General features: G+C 42.7%; 1 protein-coding gene across 4 annotated transcripts in view; it reads right to left on the minus strand.

Moving 5' to 3' along the window:
• Positions 1-1766: 1766 nt before the first annotated feature.
• The window catches only part of snapc4 (small nuclear RNA activating complex, polypeptide 4), a 51158-nt gene continuing 29429 nt past the window's right edge, over positions 1767-23495 (minus strand). For all 4 annotated transcript variants that reach the window (XM_059994194.1, XM_059994193.1, XM_059994195.1 and 1 more), the window contains 6 exons: positions 22514-22584; positions 21734-21781; positions 20298-20325; positions 14895-16732; positions 7107-7249; positions 1767-2116 (listed from right to left, as the gene is read on the minus strand). In XM_059994194.1, coding sequence (XP_059850177.1) covers positions 7127-7249; positions 14895-16732; positions 20298-20325; positions 21734-21781; positions 22514-22584 — 2108 coding nt within the window. In that variant the 3' untranslated portion in view covers positions 1767-2116; positions 7107-7126. The remainder of the gene's footprint in view (positions 2117-7106; positions 7250-14894; positions 16733-20297; positions 20326-21733; positions 21782-22513; positions 22585-23495) is intronic.

The raw sequence follows: 23495 nt of genomic DNA on the forward strand, positions 1-23495 counted from the left end.
GTCTTATGCAACCAGGTGGACCGAAATACTGTTTGGAATTTCTCCCCCGCCCCTTCTTCAGTACAAGCCACATTCTCTGGCTTCACAGTTCTCACTGCAGATAAGCAGGTTACAACTTCCCTGAAAATGCCTCAAACTTTGGGTAGGTCAGCCAGCAATTGTGGAAAGTGAAATGGTTAATCCGGTACTTCAGGTTGGAGGTCGGAACTTCACACTGTATCTGCATCCAAACAGTACCTCCCAGTGTCTGTCACACTTCGCACGGTGGGTGACGGTGGAGGGGGTAGGGAATAAACTGACTGCGCCCACTTATCTTTTTCAGTTCAGATTATTTACCCATTTGGCATCTTAACTATTTGATTACTGAATTGCTTTAAGGCACGTTTGAAATAATCTGGAACCCTGCTGTTAGTAGCTAGAACAACGAAAAGCCAAAGTTCTGCTTCTGAAATCAGGCAAGTGAAAGGACAGATTTAAAATCGTGAAGGAACCATGAAACAAAACTTTCCCCCACAACCTCATCTTTGGCCTGTCTCTCTTCAGGGAAGATTAGATTTGGGTGATCTGAATACCACGTAGATGAGGGGCACACGTTACCAACTGACGTTCAGTATTCGGCATGGCAGTGAATTGGAAGATGGTGAGCACCTTGTCCTAAACAGGGTTAAGTGACACACGAGGGAGATGCTGCAGAATCCTCTGAGCTGCTGTGCTGCATTTTGCATTAGAGATGGACACAGTTTGCAGTGATGGTCGGTCCATGGGACAAATGGACTGCTTTGCTTTGGATGGTGTCGCTTTTCACACTCAGCCGTCTGGCTGCACCCTCACAGACATGGTCTCAGTTGCACATGCACAGGAAGCAGCACACTCACTGAGGTTACTAACTCTCCAGAGTGGCACAAGAAGTAAAGCTTTTACTATTTCGTCACAGCCTCCCAAATTACCAGGGGAAAATGAAAACCAATACAATGGTAAATGGAAATCTGGTGGGAATGCTCAGCCGGGAAGCCACCATCAGTAGGGAAATGGAACGCTTAACATCTTAATGTGATTGAAATTTTAGCTGGCCCCCCTCGTGACGTAGTGTAAACAGGGGTGTCCAGAGGATAAACAACAGCTTGAGTTTCTGATCATGAGCACTACCCGCCTGTGGAATGTGAACATATGAAAACCAGCAGAGATCACCAAATCAAATAACCTGCTGACAGACACAAGACTAGGGCCAGGTGCACGGTGAAGAACTCAAGCTGGTTATCCCTGCTGATGTTGGCCTACCAGACTTTCAACTACGATTGTACTGGTTTTCAATTCCTCCAGCGGCCTCAAGGGTGTGAAGAAATTTTGAAAGCTTCACTGTTTCGGAAGGGAAGCTGACTCTCATGAAAGAATGAATCAGGACCTCGAGATTGAGGAAGATTAGTAAAATGCTTTCTTTTTCTGAGCGTCATCTTCCTCTAAAGGCTCATTGACTGGTAAAGATTCCGGTAAGAATACTTGCTATATTGATTGCGTTGTGTGATGAATCAATGCCCCCGAGGGTATTTTATTTATGGCATTGTAACAGGGAGCCCACACTGCCCAATTACACCCATGTAACCAACTGAATAACCCAAGCATCTTTGGAACATGGGAGGAAACTGGAGCATGATGAACCAGCACAACATACAAACTTCTTGCAGACAACGCGAAATTCTGGAGATATTGTGATACTACCTTCTTTGAGCCCAACAAAAAACAAATACAGGGCACTTAAAGAACTATTTTTGAATATTTTATTTTTTCCACATACATATATTTAAAAAAAAGGGCCCGGGAGCTGCAGGATTTTGTACAATTGTTTTATATAGAAGTTCCCTAAAACAGCAACTTACAGTGTCTAAAAGAAATGCAATGTCACAACTGCCGGAAGCAACCTCCCATCCTTATTAAAATAACAGAAGCTCTGTCAACAAGTATTATTTTATCCCTTCCATCCAGCTGTCTGTACAAACTCCATGTCAGTCGTTGGAGATTTAGTTTTGGAGCGGTCTTTGCACTGGCCCTCACTTTCTGCTCCATCCACAGGAGAAACATTTACACATGAAGTGAATCCAAGAAACCAAAACCATCATGCCTGGAAATAAAGAAATTTGCATTAGTACTTGGACGAAAAATCCCAGAAAAGTCAGAGCTGTGAAATGCTGCTTCTCTCTCCACAAATGATCACTGATCTCTGAGTAACTTCAGGAAAGGACACAGAGCTGCACAGAGACAATTAGTCCTCAACAAGCACTTGAAATACTCACTTCTATATTTCAAATGAGGACAGCTTGCAGTGGCGTACCCATGCACAAGGACCACCCCACGTTTCTGTACTGACCCATCTCCCTCCTTGTCTTCATCTTCCACCCCCCCCCCCCGTTTTAATGGATCATCCTTTGTAATTTCAGCCTTTCCATCAGCTCCATCAAGATTCGATTACCTGACACACATTGTTACTCTCCTCCCCTTTCGGTATTCCATTAAATTACTCTGTGAGTACTTCCTCTAAACTATTTATCATCTTACGGTACTTCCCCATGCAACCACAAGCTTTGCAACTCTTCCCTTTCCATCATCTGGGTGAAGCAACGTGGAGTTCCTCCAACATCGTGATCTCCTACCTGTGCTCATGTCCACAGGAGTGACCACCAGTTTCAAGCTGCCTGCTATTTCCATCCCACAGGCCCCACTGTTTAATCCGGACAAAATGAGGGGCTGGATGTTGGAATGTCAAACAAAACTGTGAAGTGGCAGGATCCTTAGGAGGCAAAACAAAAAGACAACTGGGCAGCAGAAACACTGAAACCAGCTGGAATTATCTTCAGGTCAACAGACTTTCCATCCAAGGCACTCTAGGTGACTCAGAGTTGCTTCCACTGATCTTGGGCTGCAAGTCCAGTGTTCTCTGCAAGTGGCGGCACAAGAAGACAGGGCAGTAAGTATATATGGTGTACTTCCCTTCCTTGATTGAGGCACTGGGTATAAAACTTGGGAAGTTATGTTGTAGCAGTATAAATTTTAGCTACGCTATATTTGGAGTGTTGGGTCCAGTTTAGTCGCCACATTACAGGAAGGATGTGGCGGCTTTAGAGAGGGTGCAAAAAGCAAGTTAAGTTCACCAAGATGTCATCTGGTTTGGAGTCAAAGAGCTATAAGCAGAGTTTGGATAAACTGGGACTGCTTTCTCTGGAGTGTCAGAAGCTGTCAGATGTATAGAAAATTACGATGCAGAGAGAGTCGTCTTCTCTGGGTAGAAATGTCAAACACCAAAAGACAAATTTAATGTCAATGGGATAAAGGATATTTTTGAGGGAAATTTTGATTTTAGAAACACAGGATGGTAATGCCATAGATGTGGTGAAAGCTGATATCATTGCAATGTTTAAGAGGTATTTAGACAAACTAAGCATAGAGAGACATAGAAAGATGGAGGCAGATGGGATTGCTTTAAATGAGCATCATGGTGGGGTCGACACTGGCCTGCTGTTGTATTTTTTTTATTCTGTCCTGTCCAGATGAATCACAGCTTCGTGACTTGCTATCAAATTTCCCAACTTTCATAACTTGCTCTCTATCAGAACTGGCGTTCCTGTTAGTCATCCTCAAACCCCTAAGATGGTGACACTAAGTGGTGACTCTTTGCAGGCAGCTCTGATGGGATCATCAAACATTCCTGTTTAGGACTTCTACAGCTGAAATCCATGGTCACAGCCACGGATACTTCAGTAAGCAGCATTGTTTGAAATTCTTTTTTTAAATCTAGCAATACTCAAAAATGTACAGATTCAGGTTGCAAGTGCAGTTCCCTTTTAAGATAACGGAGGCAGATGTCACACTGGTTTACAGATGTGATTGGAATGTCGAGGTCTTCGACCCCAACTCCCAACTACCCTACTGGTGCATGTCCAGTCTCTGATTGCTATACCAGAGGGACATAAGGGACTGTTGTGTACTTGCTTCATGGAAACATGGCTGTCCACACCTATTACAGTTGCAGTGCTGCATCCCAAAACATTTAGCAGTCAAATGTGATCCTTTCTATTTGCTGAGGAAGTTTTGTGCATTCCACCTCAGGCCAACATCAGTCAGGCACTGAAGGAACAGAGCATGACTATCGCTGGCATGAAACTGTACTTTAATGCCTTCCCCATCATTGTGAGGCATATAAACCAGCCCAGCTTGAAGCAGTCCTGGACAGATACCACAACACTTACCATGGAACAAGAGGACACAACACACTTGACAACTGTTGTACCACCATGAAGAATGGTTATGGTGCCATCCCACACCCACACGTTGGAAAGTCGGATCACCTGGCTGTACTTCTATACTCAGTGTGTAGGCAGAGATTAATGACCGCACCACCAGTAGTGATGATCAAGGGAGGGAGGTGGAGCACTCACAGGACAAAGTTGATGTACTGGATAATGTTCAGGGATTAATCTTCAAATCGGAACAAATATGCTACGGTAGTCACTGACTTCAAGACCTGTGTGGATGAGCCTTTGAAAACATACTGGACATATTGAAAACCAAAAAGCCATGGATAAACCAGGAGATTCATAGCCTGCTAAGGGCTAGATCTGTGGCATTCAAGAACAGTGACCAAAAAATATACATGATGTCCAGGTACAACCTACAGAAGGCTATTTTACTAACAAAATAAACAATTCTGACTGAGGTTACAGATGGAATTGGATGCATTCCAGATCTGGTTGCAGGATGTTACTACAAAGCAAACCTTAACATCACAAATGGCTGTGATGCTTCACTCCCAGATGAGATCTACGCCTTTCATGGATGCTTTTAAAAGAATAAAAGTAGACCTGTGTGAATCCCGGTAGCATCTGGTGACTGTTTCTATCTTGGATGTGTCAGGCCCTGATGGTACCTGGCAGGGGACTGAAAACCTGTGCCAACCAATTTGCAGTAGTGTTTAGGACATCTTCAACCTCTCGCAGCTGCAGTTGGAGGTTCCCATCTGCTTTGAAAGGGCGACATCCATACTGGTGTCCAAGAAGAGCAGAGTTAGTTGCCTCAATGACTATTGCCCAGTGGCACATACATCTATTGTGATGAAGTGTTTTGAGAGGCTGGCCAAAGCTAGAATCAACTTCTGCCTAAACAACGAGCTGGAGCCACTGCAATCTGTTTATCGCCACAAAAAGACTACAGCAAATGCAATGTCACTGGCTCTCCACTCAGCCTTGAATCACCTGGATAACAGTAATATCTACGCCAGGCTGCTGTTTATTGATTATAGCTCAGTGTTCACTACAATCATACCGAGTTCTAATTGGCAAGTTGCAAACCTGGGCCTCTGTACCTCACTCTGCAACTGGATCCTTGACTCCTTCACCGGGAGACCACGGCTTGTGTGGATCAGAAATAACATACCCTCATCAGTGAGGATCAACACTGGCATACTTTAAGCACGTATGCCCAGCCCACTGCTCTACTCTCTCTACACCCATGATTGTGGCTGGACACAGCTCAAATGTCATCTATAAATTTGCCAACGACAGCTATTGTCGGCAGAATTTCAGGTGATGAGGCAGTGTTCACGAGTGAGACTGATCAGCTGGTTGAGTGGTGTCTCAACAACCTTGCACTCAATGTCAGCAATACCAAGGAATTGATTGTGGACTTCAGGAAGGGGAAGTCAAGGGAACAGCAGCGGAAAGGGTGAGCAGTTTCAAGTTCCTGGGTATCAACATCTGAGATCTATTCTGAGCCGAACACATTGATGCAATTATAAAGAAGGCACGCGAGTAGCTATATTTCATTTAGAGTTTGAGGAAATTTGATATGTCACTAAAAAATACTCACAGATCTACAACGGAGAGGATTTTAACTGGTTGCATCACCATCTGATATGGAGGGGCTACTGCACAGGATTAGAAAAAGCTGCAGAGAGCTATAAACTCAGTCAGCTCCATTATGGCACTAGACCCCCCCCCCACCCCCCCAGCACCTTTAAATGATGCATCAATGAAACAGCATCCATCATTAAGAAATCCTATCAACCCAGAACATGCACTCTTCTCATTGATACCACTGAGGTGGTGGCACAGGAACCTTAACTGAAATTTCTAAAAAGTTCCAAAGTAAAATTTATTATCAAAGTATTTAAGCTATATGCTTCTTTCAGGCACCCAAATGAAAATAAAGAAATATAGCCATCCATTGCTAGTCCGTGTAGATGGTTCAAGTGCATATATTTTAAAAAGGGGAATACCAGACTGCAGAAATTGTAGATCATAAGTATATTTAGTAAATATCCAGTTGTTTAGAAAGCTTGTTGCCCAAGATGAGGTTTCCCAATTGACAAGTTCTTCCCCTGTTCTATTGGGTTGATATATGTCATCCCATAACCATGAATTAAACAAAGACAGAACATTTCACTCTCAAACCAACAAAACTACCTAACGATTAAGGCTCATTATCATCATACTTTATTTATTGTATTTACTTAAATTTAGAGACACAGCATGGTGATATACTTCTCTGACCCACAAATTTCTCTGTGTTCCAACAATAACAACACCTCAAATGACAGGTGACCCATGTGTTATGGCTGCTTGGGTTGCAGAAATTTGCCCTTACATAATTCACAAATTACTACTCAAAAATTTGAGATATAGAATAAAATTTGCTCTTATGGATATTATAAAAGAAAATAAACAATTTAGTTATTCCCAACTCTTATCTCTTGGTGTGTGCACAGTTGAGGTCACCACCCCACCCATAACTTAGGGTTTTCCCATATTACACTGATGTGGAAGTTGCTATGGAAATTAAAGTCCTTTCTTTCTCCTTTGCTCAGCACCTTCTTGCACAATTTTTAAATTGCTTCTTACTGCATCGTTCTCCCATTTTAAACAGGAAAACAGAAAAAACTTTACCAAGCAAAAACAGGACACAGTCTCATGCCTGGATCAACAAGTCTTGCATTTATTTTAAAATATTGTTTCAAAATGATTGCACAATCTTATCCCTAGCTAAGGACACATTGCAAAATTAACCAGTTTTGGATTCAGTCACTATAACATCCTATTAACACGCTGGATATGCTTCAATACCTCCACATATGCTGCAACTTTCAGGGATTTTTCCTTAGACGATGGCTCCGTCTGGTTGGTTGTTGAATCTCACCCTCAGGGGTACTGGAAGCTTCTGGAGCATTGGGAGGCTCTGGGTTACTTTCATTCTCAACAATTGTGTCCTGCCAGATCAGGGAGAAAAAATAATAAAAAAGAGATTAAAGATAAGAAAGAATCATAGCTGCCAGTATTTACCTGGTTGGATAGCCACTGCTCAGGTCACTTCTGAGTCCCAGCAGTAGCCATTCAACTGAAAGTGGCATTATAATCGAACCTGGTCAGGTTTTCCAGCAAGAAAGGAGATTCAGGTCTTCCACTGATTCACAGGAGAACTGAAATCAGCTATTCAAGCAGAGTCCATTCAGGCCTGTGTGCATGTCTCAGTAATACAGGGCAAGCCAAATATCTTTTGGCATGAAGTGATAATCTGAAATTAAAAGTGAGGGTGGTGAAGGGTAATTTCCCATCTTCTAGATCCCATGCCTGTGTAGAGACACAAAATGGTTTCTACTTAGATCATAAGATACAGGAGCAGAATTAGGCCATTTGGCCCATCGAGTCTGGTTGCTATCATCATGGCTGACCCATCTCCTTCTCAGCACCAATCTCCTACCTTCTCCCCATATCCCTTCATGCCCTGACTAATCAAGAATCTGTCAACCTCTACCTTAATCAAGAATTATCAACTTCCACAGCCACCTGCAGCTACTAATTCCACAGATTCATCATCCTCTGGCTAAAGACATTCAACAGGTACATTCCTCCTCATCTTTGTTCTAACTGGACATCCCTCCATTCTAAGATGGTGTCCTCTGGTCTTAAGACTCCCCCATCATAGGAAACATCCTCTCCCACCCATTCTATTGAGGCCTTTCATTATTAGGTAGCTTTCAATGAGATCTCCCTCCCACCCCCATTCTTCAGAATTCTAGAGAACACAGGCCCAGAGCCATCAAATGCCCCTCTTATCTTTCAACCCAGGAATGATTTTCATCAACCTCGTCTGAGCCCTAACCAATGTCAGCACATCTTTTCTGCTTACAATACTCCACTTGACGCCTCACCAGTGCCATATAAAGCCTCAGCATTACATCCCAGCATTAGTCCTTTCAAAATGAACGCTAACATTGCATTTGCCTTCCTCACCACTGACTCAACCTGCAAATTAACCTTTAGTGAATCCTGCATGAGAACTTCCAAATCCTCAAGCACCTCAGATTTTTTAATCTTCTCTGTCTGCAATTTTCTATCTTCTATCAACGTGCATGACCATACATTTCCTGACACCGTATTCCATCTGCCACTTTTTTGCCCATTCTCCTAACCTGTCTAACTCCTCCTGCAGCCTCTCTGCTGCCTCCAAACTACCCGGCCCTCCACACATCTTTGTATCGTTTACAAACTTGGCTGCAAAGGCATTAATTCTGTAATCCAAATAAATAACATATAATGTAAAAAGAAGCGATCCTGACATGGACCCCTGTGGAACACTACTAGTCACCAGTAGCCAAACAGAAAAGGCTCCTTTTGTTCCCACTCTTTGCCTCCTGCTCTCTCCATGCTAATACATTTCCTGTAATACCATGGGCTCTGGTTAAGCAGACTCATGTGTGGCACTTTGTCAAAGGCCTTCTGAAAATCCAAGTACACAACATCCACCAATTCTCCATCTACCTTGCTTGTTATTTCTTCGAAGAATTCCAACAGATTTGTCAGGTAAGATTTCCCCTTGAGAAAACCATGCTAACTTTGGCTTATTTTATCATTTACTTCAAGTACCCCAAAACCTAATCCTTAATAATGGACTCCAACATCTCCCCAACCACTGAAGTCAAACTACTCTATAACTGCCTTTCTTTTGCCTCCTTCCTTACTTGAAGAATGGAGCAACATTTGCAATTGTCCAATCCTCCAGAACCATGCCAGAATCCACTAATTCTTGAAAGATCATTACTAATGCCTCCACAATCTCTTCAGCCACCTCTTTCAGAACCCTGGGGTGTAGATCATCTGGTCCAGGTGACTTAACTCCCTTTGAACATTTCAGTTTTCCAAGCACATTTTCCCTAGTAATGGCAACTTTACTCACTTCTGCCCCCCAACACTCTTGAATTTGTGGTAAACAGCTAGTGTCTTCCGCAGTGAAGAATGATGCAAAATACTTAATTGTACGTCATCTCCTTGTCCCCCATTACTACCACTCAAGCATCATTTTCCAGTGGTCCAAACCTACTTTTGCCTCTCTTATATTTCATATATCTAAAGAAACTTCTGGCATTCTCTTTAATATTATTGGCTAGCTTACCTTCATATTCCAACTTTTCCTTTGACTTTTTTAGTTGCATTCTAAAAGCTTCCCAATGCTTTAACTTCCCATTTTTTTTCTCTATTGCATGCCCTTTCTTTGGCTTTTAGGTTGGCTTTGACTTCTCATCAGCCAAGGCTGCAACATCCTTTAGAATAATTCTTCTTTGGGATGCATCTATCCTCTGAATTGCTCCCAGAAACTCTCACCATTGCGGCTCTGTCGTCATCACTGCTAGTGTTCCCTTTTAATTAATTTTGGCCAGCTCCTCTCTCCTGCCTCTGTATTTCACTTTACCCCACTGTAATACTGACGACTTTAGCTTCTCCTTCTCAAATTGCAGGACGAATTCTAGCACATTATGATCACTGGTCCCCAGGGGTTAAGTGCTCTACTCAATTTTGGTCCACTGCTCAACACCCAGTCCAGAAAAGCTGATCCCCTAGAAGGTTCAAGCACAAGCTGCTCTGAAAACCCATGGCATAGGCATTCTGCAAGTTTACCCTCTTGGGATCCAGTACCAACTTGGTTTTCCCAATCCACTTGCATACTGTAATCCACTGTAGCATTGCCCTTTGACATGCATTTTCTATCTCCTGTTGCATCTTTAATCTTTACTATTGCTCAAAAGTCCATGCAACTCCCATTAGGGTATTTTTACTCTTGCAGTTCCTTAGTTCTACCCACAACAATTCTAGACCTTCTTTCTAATGATTTGATTTTTTTTCAAACCAACAGAGCCACCCCAACCCCTCCGCCAACCTGCCTGCCTTTTTAATACAATGCGTACCCTTGAAAGTTAAACTCCCAGTTGTAATCTTCTTCAGCTATGATTCAGTGATGCCCACAATGTCATACATGTCAATCTGTAACAGTACTACAAATTCATCTGTCTATTCCGTATACTGCGTGCATTCAAACGTAGCACCTTCAGTCCAGTATTCACCCCTTTCAATTTAGTCCCCCATTTAGATTGCAACCCATCCCATTGACTGCAATTCTGCCCCATCAGTCTCACTACACACAGGCTTTGTTTGTAAACACACTACCCCATCTGATTTACTACTATGATTTCTTAAACCAATCAAGTCACTTCTTCATTTTCTAAATTCAGTAAACTTCAAGGCTAATCAATGCAGCCTGCTTTCTTTAATTAATATTTGCTTATATTAAACACGACTGAAGTGCAGCGTTAAATTCTGTCCAAATCATATATAATGGTTGCCTGCTCTTTTCCGTTAAAAAAAATATTCTTACATAACTAAATGCAAGAAAAACTGCTGATGCTAGAAATTGGAAATAAAAATCAAATGCCCAGAATTCTCTATTTTTATTCTTGCGTCATTTAGCCCAGCTGTTTTAACTTGCAGCCAGGGTGGAAGTCGGTGCCTGATGTGTCAATCAAGATTTGCGACGAATTAAGCCATGGTTTCAGATAGATTCAAAAACTGGTTTGAGACTTCTTGAATGAAATAAAAGGCCCCTAATAAATAAATAAATAAATAAATGGAGCCAGTGATCATTAATGGAGAATGTGTGGAGCAGGTTAAGACATACAAGTATCTGGGAGTGCAGTTAGACGAGAAGCTAGACTGGACTGCCAACACAGATGCCCTGTGCAGGAAAGCACAGAGTCGACTGTACTACCTCAGAAGGCTGGCGTCATTCAATGTTTGTAGTGAGATGCTGAAGATGTTCTATCGGTCAGTTGTGGAGAGCGCCCTCTCCTTTGTGGTGGCGTGCTGGGGAGGCAGCATTAAGAAGAGGGACACCTCACGTCTTAATAAGCTGGTAAGGAAGGCGGGCTCTGTCGTGGGCACTGAACTGGAGAGTATAACATCGGTGGCAGAGAGGAGGGCGCTGAGTAGGCTACGGTCGATCATGGAAAACCCTGAACATCCTCTGCACAGCACCATCCAGAGACAGAGAAGCAGCTTCAGCGGCAGGTTGCTGTCAATGCAATGCTCCTCAGACAGGATGAAGAGATCATTACTCCCCAACGCCATTCGGCTCTACAATTCAACCACCAGGGGCAAGACATATTAAAGTGTCGGGGTTAGGACTGAGCTTAAGTTAGCACTCAATGCACTTTAGTAAACTATTTAAGAACTTTTTAAAAGCTGTTTATTAATGCTTTTTGGGAGGGTGATTTTAGATGCATATCATATTTATACTGAGTTAAATACTGTATGTAATTAGCTTTGCTAAAATAAGTGAAAGGGACACTGGAAAAATGTTGAATTTCCCCTTGGGGATGAATAAAGTATCTATCTATCTAAATGATTGGAGTGGGAAAGAGAATGAATGACGTGGACAGAGGGTCAGAACATTTTAGCCACCAGTGCTGTCGAGACTCCCCAGCACGTCGCAGACCTCTGCATTTGTACCAAGTTCTGCTCCTGTACTCAACATTCAGTCCGGGGCTGTTCTGTGAGTTGCTGAGCAGGGGGTCCAGGCACACATCACATCAGACCCTCAGCTTCTCACCAGCTCATCTAGGAACCTACCATTACAATGAAACTGCTGATCTGCATTCCGACAGCAACAATGCTTGTGTTTACTCCACTGTATTTCTTTTAAAGTTTATGCAATTCTACATAAAGTTCATTTAAAACTTATGACACTTATGCCAGAATCCTGTACATTGATTTCAGTTTAGTGTTCAATACCATCATCCCGCAGAGACTAGTGAAGAAACTGTCGCTGCTTGGCCTTAACACTGCCATGTGTTGCTGGATTCTGGATTTCTTGACAGAGAGACCACAGTCAGTCCGTGTTAGCAGGAACATCTCTGACTCCATCACACTGAGCACTGGATCCCCACAAGGCTGTGTGCTTAGCCCATTGCTGTTTACACTGCTAACACATGACTGTGTAGCCAGATTCAAGGAGAACCTGATCATTAAATTTGTTGATGATACCACAGGGGTGGGGCTCATCAGCAAAAATGATGAAACAATGTACAGGGAGGAGGTCAAACACCTAGAGAGCTGGTGCAGTGACAACAACTTGATGCTTAATGTCACCAAAACCAAGGAGATGATCGTCGATTTCAGACAATCTCAGCCTGAGCACACACCCCTCAGCATCAGCGGCTCCACAGTGGAGAGAGTGGAAAACATCAAGTTCCTTGGGGTGCAGATCTCGGACAATCTCACCTAGTCCAGGAACACCAGTGGGATTGTGAAACGAGCCCAGCAGAGATTGAACTTTCTGAGGAAGCTTAAACAAGCATCACTCCCCACTAACATCTTAACTACACTCTAGAGGCATGGTTGAGAGTGTGCTGACCTTTTGCATCACAACCTGGTACTCCAGCTGCAGTGCTGCCGACAAAAAAGCCTTGCAGAGGTCGTTAGGGGAGCAGAGAAGGTTATTGGGGTCTCCCTACCTTCTGTCCAAGACCTCTTCCAGAGTCGATGCCTCCAGAAGACACGGTATATCATTAAAGACCCCTCACACCCTCTCCATGAACTGTTTGTTCTTCTGCCATCAGGCAAACGTTACAGGAGCATCAAAACTAAAACTACAAGGCTACTAAACAGCTTCCTCCTACTGGCAGTCAGACTGCTAAATAGCTGCTCTACCTGACTCTGCTTTGGACACTTAACTTGCACTGGACACTTATAACTTGTTTTTAAACTTACATGTGGCTGTTGTGTACTATTTATTGTTATGTTTATTATTTAGTGTTGCGTTTGTTATGTTATGATTGCACTGCTCCTGGGAAACGCTGTCTCATTCTGCCCTGCAGAGCTGATGTACAGTTAGAATGACAATATAGTTTTTGAAACTTGAATCTTGAAAATAACTATTTTAACTTCTGTTTCAACCACCTCTAATGAGGGACATTTGGAATCAGAGAAAAGGCAAAAGGCATCAACAAACCATCAGGGAAATCTGTGGCCTACTCACCACTCGAGCCTACCTTGAACTGCACAAGGCCATGTTATCACAGAAATTGAGTGGTACAGACTGCGAGCTGGCGCCTATGTACTTCAGGTAATTAAAAACACAAAACAGGGACAGAAAAACCTCCAAAGATATTCAAATCGAACCTATCGAGCACCAGCATTAGTCAGCACCCTACCCTCTCCTCAGCATTGTTTCATATACTTCATCCTCAAATGTCAGCTCCCATTGCACTTCAACAACCTATAGAGACATTCCCCAATTTATAAATGCTCAAATGTCTGCAATAACACAACTGACTCTTCAGGGTCCATTGGCTATGAGATATAAAGCCATTTTTCCACTATAGCAGAGTCAATTGCACTAAAATTTCCACAAAGTATTTAGTTCAGCCTTTTCAATATATGAAATTCCATTTAATGAAGTGAGACATCTGTTTTGTTTCATCAGCAGCCACAATGGAGGCTGAAGCACAGCCCGGATTAGCTCCCTCTTCCTGCTCTCACTCACACTGCCATCAGCTTTACTCACATCTAACTTTTGTTCACCACACAGCTGAAACTTTTCTCTCTATATCCTTTTCTAAAAAAGTCTAGTTACAGGAAGAAAAGAAATTACTTCCTATATTTATAGTATCCACACTGCCCAAGTGGGCTTAATATCCTGGTGCACAGGTTCACCAGTGTGGATGGGGAGGGTTTAAACTAAATTCGGCAATAAAATAGGCACCCACAGACAGTAACAGAAATGAGGAATTAAATATGCAAATTAGTAGAAGTGTTAGGTAATAGAGATAGAAGCCTTTTTTTTAAATATTACGAAATTGTGGCAGAACAAAGGCAATTATGAGAAAAATGAGTAATTTATCATTGCAATGTACAAATAAAAGTGGACAATTTACATTTACAAAGAGTCACGTGGGATTATTTAGTAGTTGCAATAACTGAATCATGGTTAAAGACAATCCTGGACAGTTTTAATACGTCAGGATACAAGTGCTTTGAAAAGATGGGATCAGTTTAAAGGATGTGATGTGGGTGGCAGTACTAATCAAAGAGCTTTTAGTGCTGCACATAGGATGTTTCAGAGGTCAAATGCAGAACTCATTCATCTGGAGATAAGCTGCAAAAGTTGGACAGCAAGTATTTTTATAAGTCATCAAATCGAGAGGAAAATAGATCTGCTGGGAAATTAGAGAAATGTGCAAGAACTATAGAACAGCAAACCTGGGTAATTAACCTCTGAAACAGTGTGCATTAGAGTTACAGGCTACAGGAGGAAAGGCACCAGGCAACTTCTGGCTTGAATAAAAGGAAGATGGCTCTGGTGAGAATTAAGCAAATTACAGAAACTGAGGGGGGAAGTGAGAAATTGGTTGAGGGTTGGGTGTGTAGGAATACAGGAAAGAGAGAGAAGGCAGGCAGCAAGTGGGGAAGTTTTGGAGAATTGAAACTTGCTGTTATCACTGGTTAGATACTAGATAGCACGTGCAAGTGGAACAGCAAATCAGCAACTATCTAATTAAGAAAATACACCCTCCTGCCACTTACCAGGCTGCCCAGCAAGTCACATCCAAACGATAGATCGGAATGGATTTCAAAGGGTTGGTTTAGCTCTCTGTTAGTTCCTTCATCTGTGACATGGTATACTGGCAATCCTTTGGTACCTTCCTCACTCTCCACATCTGTCTCCATGTACTCACTTTCTTCTGTGGAGTTTTGGCTGAGACTGTCACTTAATGAGCCAATTGTGGTCAAAGTTCCTTTTGGTGACAATGTAGCCAGAAACGCAGGTAGTGTGAAAATAGAGAGAAATCGGGCTTTCAGGAGCTGGTAGGCTGGGTTGTTCTGTAGCTGCTTGTTCACTAGGACCCTGGCTGCTTCAAGACGTTTTTTGGGATCAGGTGGTTCATTCGCATCAGCTGCCTCAACAGGCAGGTTCTGCTCCAGGACCTTCTTGTGCAGCAGAAGGTTTGAGAAACCTCTCAGAGTTGAGGCAAACGGTGGCAGATAAGGTAGAGTGGTTTGTGTCCCTGGTACACGGACACCACCTTCACCATCCAGCCATCGTTTTGTTATTGGATCTTTGTCGTCACACACAAGTTTGAAGTCAATTGAGGTTTTGTCCGACTGCAACTGTGTAGCTGGCAGCTTGGTTCCCTCAGGGTGTGGCAAGGTGCTTGGCTGCGTACATGAAGACCCGATACTTGGAGAATCTGCTGTCATGCCTGAACATCCAGATCCCTGGTCAAGCTGCGCAGTGGGGGCGTTGGGGTCAACATGGCCAGTTGCTGGTAGGGTTGCAGAACTGGCTGATGTCAGAGATGGAGCCGATGCTCCACAGTTAGCCGGTGCTGGTGTTTGTGTTGGTTGAATCTGTGTCGAACTGGATGATGGTGGGATCACCCTGCACACTGCCAGTGGCTGGGCTGATGCCGGCGTTGCAACGGAGACGGTCTGCACTGGTGCAACACTGGGGCTGCCATTCGCTGATTGACTGGGGGCAGAGAGGGAGCTCAATGGCACTTGAATTGCGGTGGCTGACGACATGCTGGAGCTTGCTCCAGCCAGGGGCAAGGTGGGAACAGCTGTGGTCCTGGCCTGGCTGCCCACAGCAACCGCGGCCGTAGCAGGAGCATTCTGACTGGGTGAGCCCATGACTGTGCCTGGAGGGATATACAGCAAACCCTGGGGAGTGACCAGGGCCATGACGGGTACAGTGGAGTTGGGTAGCATTAGTGGAACCATTAGCGGGCTACTGATGGTTGGCTGTGGTGCTGGTGCAATTGGCTGCAGCCGCTTCCCCCTGTACTTGGCTACAGCAGGGTGAACAGGATCAGCATTTGATGTGGATGCTGTCCCGAGACTTTTCACTGGTTTGACTACAGCTGATGAACATACTTGAGTAGTGTGTGGTGACAGAGTCACAGCTGGCTCACCCTGTCCCTTGGGTGTCCCCGATGACAACTCCTGTGGCTTATCAGGTTCGATTTGCTCGACAGCAGACCCAGTTGCAGACCTTGTTTGGCTCCTGGTTTGAACTGGTGGAGGGTTACTGGGTTGTTGAGTCAGTTGTGGCCCAGGACCGGTGGGCGCCTTGCTTAAAGCTGCTGGCTGGGGCAGCAACGTCAGCCGTAGTGGCTGCTGGACTATCAGTGGCCCTGGAATGACAATCGGCTTGGGTGTAGGGCGTGATGCTTTCGCTGAACACCCAGCTCTTCGCCTCTCACTGAGCAGCTGCTGGACAGTCTTTGGTTTCTCTCTCAGAGGTTCAGCACTCAACTTAAACCGGGTCATTTCCATCGTCTGCCCATTGCCTACATCAATGGTCTTTCCTTTCACTTCATTCAGGTAAGGGCCTACCTGAGATTTGTCTTCACTCTTGCTGGCTGCGAGAAAGAAAAAAAACAAATGTTGACTGACAGCCAGAAAAAAAGCAAGGGGAAATAATTCTGGTCGGGGAAGCTCCAGTCATGAATAATTTACAGTGGTGCTAGAAAGTTTGTGAACGCTGTAGAATGTTCTGTTTCTGCATAAATACAACCTAAAATGAGATCAGATCTTCACACAATACCTACAACTAGATAGAGAACCCAATTAAATAAAAAAAAATATACATTATTTATTGAGAAAAATGATTCAATATTATATGTATTTTGTGGGAAAAGCATGTGAACCTTTGCTTTCAGTAACCGGTGTGACCCCCTTGTAGTGCAATAACTTCAATGAAATGCTTCTAATAATTCTTGATCAGTCCTGCATGTTGGCTTAGAGGAATTTTAGGCCATTTCTCCTTACAAAACTGCTTCAGCTCTGGGACTTTGGTGGGCTTTCTTGCGTGAACTGCTTGCTTCAGGTCCTTTCACAACACTTCTATAGGATTACGGTCAGGACTTTGACTCAAACATTCCAAAATGTGAAATTTCTTTTGCTTTAACCATTCTTTGGTAGACTGACTTGCGTGTTTAGGATCGTTGTCTTGCTGCGTGACCCACTTTCTCTTGAGCTTCCAATCACAGAGATAGCCTGACATTTTCCTGTGGAGTTGCTGGTACAATTCAGAATCATAGTTCCATCAATGATGGCAAGCCGCCCTGATTCCGAGTTCCAAGCCATGACACTACCACCACCATGTTTGACAGATGGAATGAGGTTCTTATGCTGGAGTGCAGTATTTGCTTCTTGCCAAACATAACGCTTCTCTTTTAAGCCAAAAAGTTTATTTTGGACTCATTCGTCCACATTCTCCCAATAGCCTTCTGGCTTATCCGCATGGTCTTTAGCAAACCTTAGATGGGCAGCGATGTTCTTCTTGGAGAGTAGTGGCTTTCTCCGCGCAATCCTGCCATGCACACCATTGTTGTTCAGTGTTGGCCTGATGGTAGACTCATGAACACTGGCATTAGCCAGTGCAAGAGAGGCCTGTAGCTCCTTCGCTGTTACCCTGGTGTTCTTTGAGACCTCCTGGAATATTATATGGTTTGCTCTTGGAGTGAATTTTGTGGTCGACCATTCCTGGGGAGAGTAACAACTGTGTTGAATTTCCTCCATTTGCCTAACTGGAATGGTGAAGCCCAGACTCTTGAGAAGTGATTTTGTGTCCATTTCCAGCCTGGTGAGCATCAACAATTTTTTTTTTGCCGAGGTCCTCAGAAATGTCCTTTGATCAAGGCATGGCACATGGCACACTTCCAAAAACCTATGTGGTAAAGATCAGACTTTGATAGTGACAACCCAGGTTTATGTTTTTTTTTTAAATAGGGCAGGGCCTTCCACATTCACAGCTGATTGTTACCCCATTGATTGAAATATCTGATTCTAATTTCCCCTTTAAATGATCTGATAATCCTAGAGGTTCACATACTTTTTCCAACAAACACATTTAACATTGGAGCAACACCTTCAACACGCTGGAGGAACTCCAGGACTGACGAGGAGTCTCGGCCCAAAACGTTGGCTGCTCGTTTCCACGGATGCTGCCCGACCTGCTGAGTTCCTCCAGCGTGTTGTACGTGTTGCTTTGACCACAGCATCTGCAATGTACTTTGTGTTTACATGTAATATTGGATCATTTTTCCTCAATAAATAAATGCAGTATACTGCTTCTTGTGTTATTTATTTAATTGGGTTCTTTTTATCTAGTTTTAAGACTTATAAGAAGATCTGATCACATTTTAAGTCATATTTATGCAGGAAAAGAGTAAATTCTAAGGGTTCATATTAATCAGCAACAGGCAATGTGGTAGGAAGCCAAATTAGCCCAAAAGCCTATGCTTGATCTTTCAAAGAGCCATGTTATTAAAGTAAATTAAAATTAAACTGTAAATGTTCGGAAATTTGAAATGGCAAAAAAAAACTCAGGTCAGGCAGCATCTTTGGAAAGAGAAACAGTCACCATTCTATGTCAGGACCTTTCATCAAAATTGGGAAAGACAAATCAAATTCGCTTTTGATACCAGGTAGATGGCGGCGGTGGGGGGGGAATAGGTGTAATGAAAGGAGTATCAATGATAGGTATGATACTCTTAATGTCACAGATAATATTAGCCCTTTTAGAAATAATTTATACATTGCACCCCTCCACTTCTGCTGTCAAACTTGTTTTTGCTTTCCCACCATTTCTGACGAAGGGTCACAGACTGGGTATGCTAACAGTTTCTCTTTCCACAGATGCTGTCCAGCTTGCTGAGCATTTCTAGCATCTTCTGTTTTATTTGTTATATTAAATATTACTGTTTCTTCCCAATACCCGTGGAAATTTCTCAAGACCTTAATCAAAAGCTTGTACTAAAACTATCTTACCACTCCTTTGTAGCTCAGGGAATACTGTGCCACAAAAATCAGTTCTACTACTGATTAAGTTTAACAATTCTTCTTGCTATAAACACAGTGTCACATTATTTCCTCAAAATCTTGCATGACTGAACACTTTTAACAAAAGTTTAAGCCTCCCTGCACGAAGGAGTGCATTGCTGGTTCTCCAATCTAACTACAGATTATGATACAATTCCAGTAAATCTCTGAACCCCTCTTTTCCCTGTTCCATCTTCTCTGCATGAGCTGGACAATGTGCGGCTGACAACAGTGTCTAGAAGGTCTTGGATTCACGAGTATCCAGGGAGAAAGACAAGCTGCTCACAATTCATCACTGCGTCCCAAAGCTAGTTAGGAAAAATATCTGGTCACATCAGGCCCTTACCCTTCACTTCAGTCACAATTTGTTAGCTATGATTCGTATTGATCTTACAAGAGTCAAAAGGTTTATGTCTCAATGCAGGCCCTTCAGCTCAAGGTTGGTGCTTCTGATGCATTGCTGAGGAAACATTAGTGTTACTACCTTTGAAATAAGGCACTAACTTTATTCACAGACTGCCTTTGAACACAAATATACAAGAACTTACGGCAAACCACTATGAAGAACCAAGTTCTCTCAACAACTACATCTAACCTCAGGCTTAGGCTTGGTTTTGATAGAATCTACCATTTCTCACTGCTTCAACTCTCAGATTTGAATCTGCTGCAGAGGAATAATTAATACAAGTATACTTCCAATGTAGAGGGGAACTATTACCCAACCCTTGAAATACACAAGAAAACAAATGATGAGATAACTGCAGGATGGTTTTTAGTTACACAAGAGTTATGTGAGAAGGGTCAGGATTAGATTGAGAACTGGGAAAATGAAGAGCGTGTCACTGTAGGGTCAAGGTTAGATGCCACACTTTTAGCTGAAAAGGAGATATTTGTGTTCAAGATCACAAGCGGTCACAAGCATCTCCGATCGATAGCCCATTTGAAATGTACAGGCCCATCCAGATGCAGGACTGAGAGAAAGAAAATAATCTACAGGTATATACAATTATAAATCACAGGTATACACAATTATAAACTACCAGCATATACAATTAAACTTTGGCAAAGATTTATAGATATCATTGAATTATTACACCATACCTGGCAAGCTTTCAGTAGCCTTATTCGTCTAAAAAAAACACAAAATTTAGAATAAAGATTAGCACAAACTGAACAAAGACCATTTCTTATAACACAAATAGAACCCATCAATAAACAGGAAGGAAAGAAAAGAATAAGGATAATTGCTAACAAATGGGAAAACTCCATTGAAATTCACAAAACATTCTTTGAGAAAGATTGCAGGGGTTTGTGTAGAATTGCTTGTTTGGGTTAATGAGATGAGAGGTACTAAACCAACCTGGTTTTATGTTTATGCTTGGCCAAAACAGATCACAGCTCCCTCACAATAGCTCTTCCAGCGAGTGATACAGAAAGTTCAAGACCAAGGACCCAAATTCACAGCTGAAGGTTTAATACCCAGCTGAAGGGAGAGGACTTAATTCAATTCCCTTTCACTTGTAACCCACAAGGTCAAACAGAACAGTTGTGATTTCAAATAATAAAATCTGCAGATGCTGTAAATTCAAGCAACAGACACAAAACGCTGGATGAACTCAGCACAGGCCAGGGAAAAAAGTACAATGTTTCAGTCTGAAACACTGACGGTACTTTATAGTCAGTACCTGCTTCCCAGGGCACCGATAGCAAACACCAGAGGGCATATGTACAAAATTAAAGGAGGGAAGTTTAGGGGAGACAACAGGGGTAAGTTGTTTTTTTTAAATATACACAGAGGGTTGTGAGTGCCTGGAATGACTTACCAGGTATGGTGGTGGAGGCTAGAACATTAGGGGTATTTAAGAGCCTCTTGTATAGGCACATGGATGAAAGAAAAATAGAGGGTTGTGGGGTAGAGTGGGTTTAGTACTTTTTTTTAAGTATTATATGGGTCGGCACAACATAGAGGGCTGAAGAGCCTGTACTGTGCTGTAGTGTTCTATGGAAACCCTTCATTAGAGTTGTGATTTTCATTCTTAAGCCTACATGGCTCAGTTAAACCCTCAGGTCATTATGTTCTCCTGTATGTTATAAACATTATAAGGGTCTGTGCTTTAATCAGGACCCTAAATTTATCCAAACAATACGTTGCTACTAACACACACAAAATGCTGGTGGAACACAGCAGGCCAGGCAGCATCTATAAGAAGCACTGTAGACGTTTCAAGCCGAGACCCTTCGTTAGTCCTGACGAAGGGTCTTGGCCCGAAACATTGACAGTGCTTCTCCCTATTGATGCTGCCTGGCCTGCTGTGTTCCACCAGCATTTTGTGTGTGTGTGTTGTTTGAATTTCCAACATCTGCAGATTTCCTCGTGTTTAATACTTTTCTACTACCCTTTTTAACCCCATGTTGCCAAAAATGCCCAATTATCACCTGATTTCATTCTGTTAACATGAACACCCAGCATCAAGATCGAACCGTGGCTTTTGGTCAACGTTCTAGAACCAGGTTGACTAATCTCAGGTTTAACATACCTTGTCTTTTATTATCTGCAAACAGCGTTCTTTGTCAATCCGGAATACCTGCAAACAACACAAGGTAGTGTAGATTCATGTGGCACTGCTACTGATAGTTCCAACTTTTGTATGACATGGGTTTTGGCCATACATGTATACTGCACACTAGCATAAAGTACACTGGAGGTTGGGGGGGGGGTGGGGTGTTGTCATAGGATGCATATTTGATGTCCACATATAGTATTTCCAGGACAATCAGGACTCAATATGTTTGTATTGAGGTGAAATGTCATGAACTAATTAGCTGGCATAGAATGGGAATAAAACATACTTGGGAAACAGTCAAAGAAAATTAATGTATTGACTTTAGCAGTAAGAATAATGTTGATAATGGAGGTTACAAGCTACTGGACACGGGTCAGGTACAGAGTAAAGCACTCATTCTCAGTCTCAACAGTAACGAACCATTGTGGCAGATTTTCTACTGCCAATTTACCAAGTGTATGTACCAGGTTTAGCAATAATGCTCATCAGCAACATTAAGTGGTTTAATGATAATACATTATGATCTGTCCACATCCCTTCAGAAGTGAGCAGAAACTAGGCCAATACAACTGATCTCACCCCCCCCCCGGCAGAGCCACAACTACATCTAATCACTCCTACTAAGCTTCAATTCAAAGTTGAGGAGTTTAACATCGATGGTCTGACCCTCTATATAGCTGTTCAATATATAAACAACTCTTCTGACCAGTCCCTCTAAAAAATTATTTTAGGTAACAGACAAGCGAAGCTTACCTGTAGCAAGAGAACAAAAACCGAAGTGCTGCTTAAACCAGTTGCCTCCAGTGCCTCACGCAGAACATCACCTGGACACAAAAGGAGGAAACTATTAATTATGCAAACCCTCACATGCTTCCCGCTTAAATTTAACTTTGTCGCAGAGAACTGCTACACTGAACGGTATTGCTCCCTAACAGCAGTTAGTTGGAACCAGTTTCCTAACTGTCAGTACAATGGCAGAAGAATGAGACATTCCCAGATTAAAATGAAGATCCATGTAACTAGTGGGAGGATGGTGTGGTTTCCCCAGAGTCCTGGGCCTCGATAGTTATCCCCCAGCTTAAACAAATTACCTGGTTATTATTGCATTGCTGTTTGAGCATATGGCAGCTACTGTACTTCCTACAATGCTGATTTCACTTCAAGTACAAATACAAAAAGTATCTGAACAGGAAATGTCGATTCTTTTCTGATTTACACCCAAGTCAGAATTTACTTGAAGCATCAATTGATGCTTAAGAGCTTCCGATGGACCTGCCATTTCTAACACTTCTATTCTGGAGTGAGGATTACTCAGGTTCAATCTGGTGACACACCATTCTCTACTGAATTGAAGGGATTTAAAACTTTAATTCTTTCCCCCTCTCTACGGATGCAGCCTAACCAGCAAGGTATCCCCGGTATTTTGCGATTTAACTTTCTAAGGGGTTTTACTCTGCTGCTAACAGCAATGCTTGCCTCTAAGACATAGATGAAATGCTAGTCTCATGATATGGGTGGAGTCCAAGATGCAGCAAGTTCAGCATTTGGAAAGAGAGAAGTGGTTAATGTTTCAAATTAACTACCTCTCATAATTCTGTCAAATGACCACCATCCTAAAATATTGACACAATGATCCACTTTCATCATATACTACCTGGCTCTCTCCATTTCCAGCATTTATTTTAACACTAATGACACTATGATGCTTGAAAGTTTTTTTCCATTGAAACAGAAA

This window comes from Hypanus sabinus, chromosome 18 (genome assembly GCF_030144855.1).
Source record: "Hypanus sabinus isolate sHypSab1 chromosome 18, sHypSab1.hap1, whole genome shotgun sequence".
Lineage (NCBI taxonomy): Eukaryota > Metazoa > Chordata > Chondrichthyes > Myliobatiformes > Dasyatidae > Hypanus > Hypanus sabinus.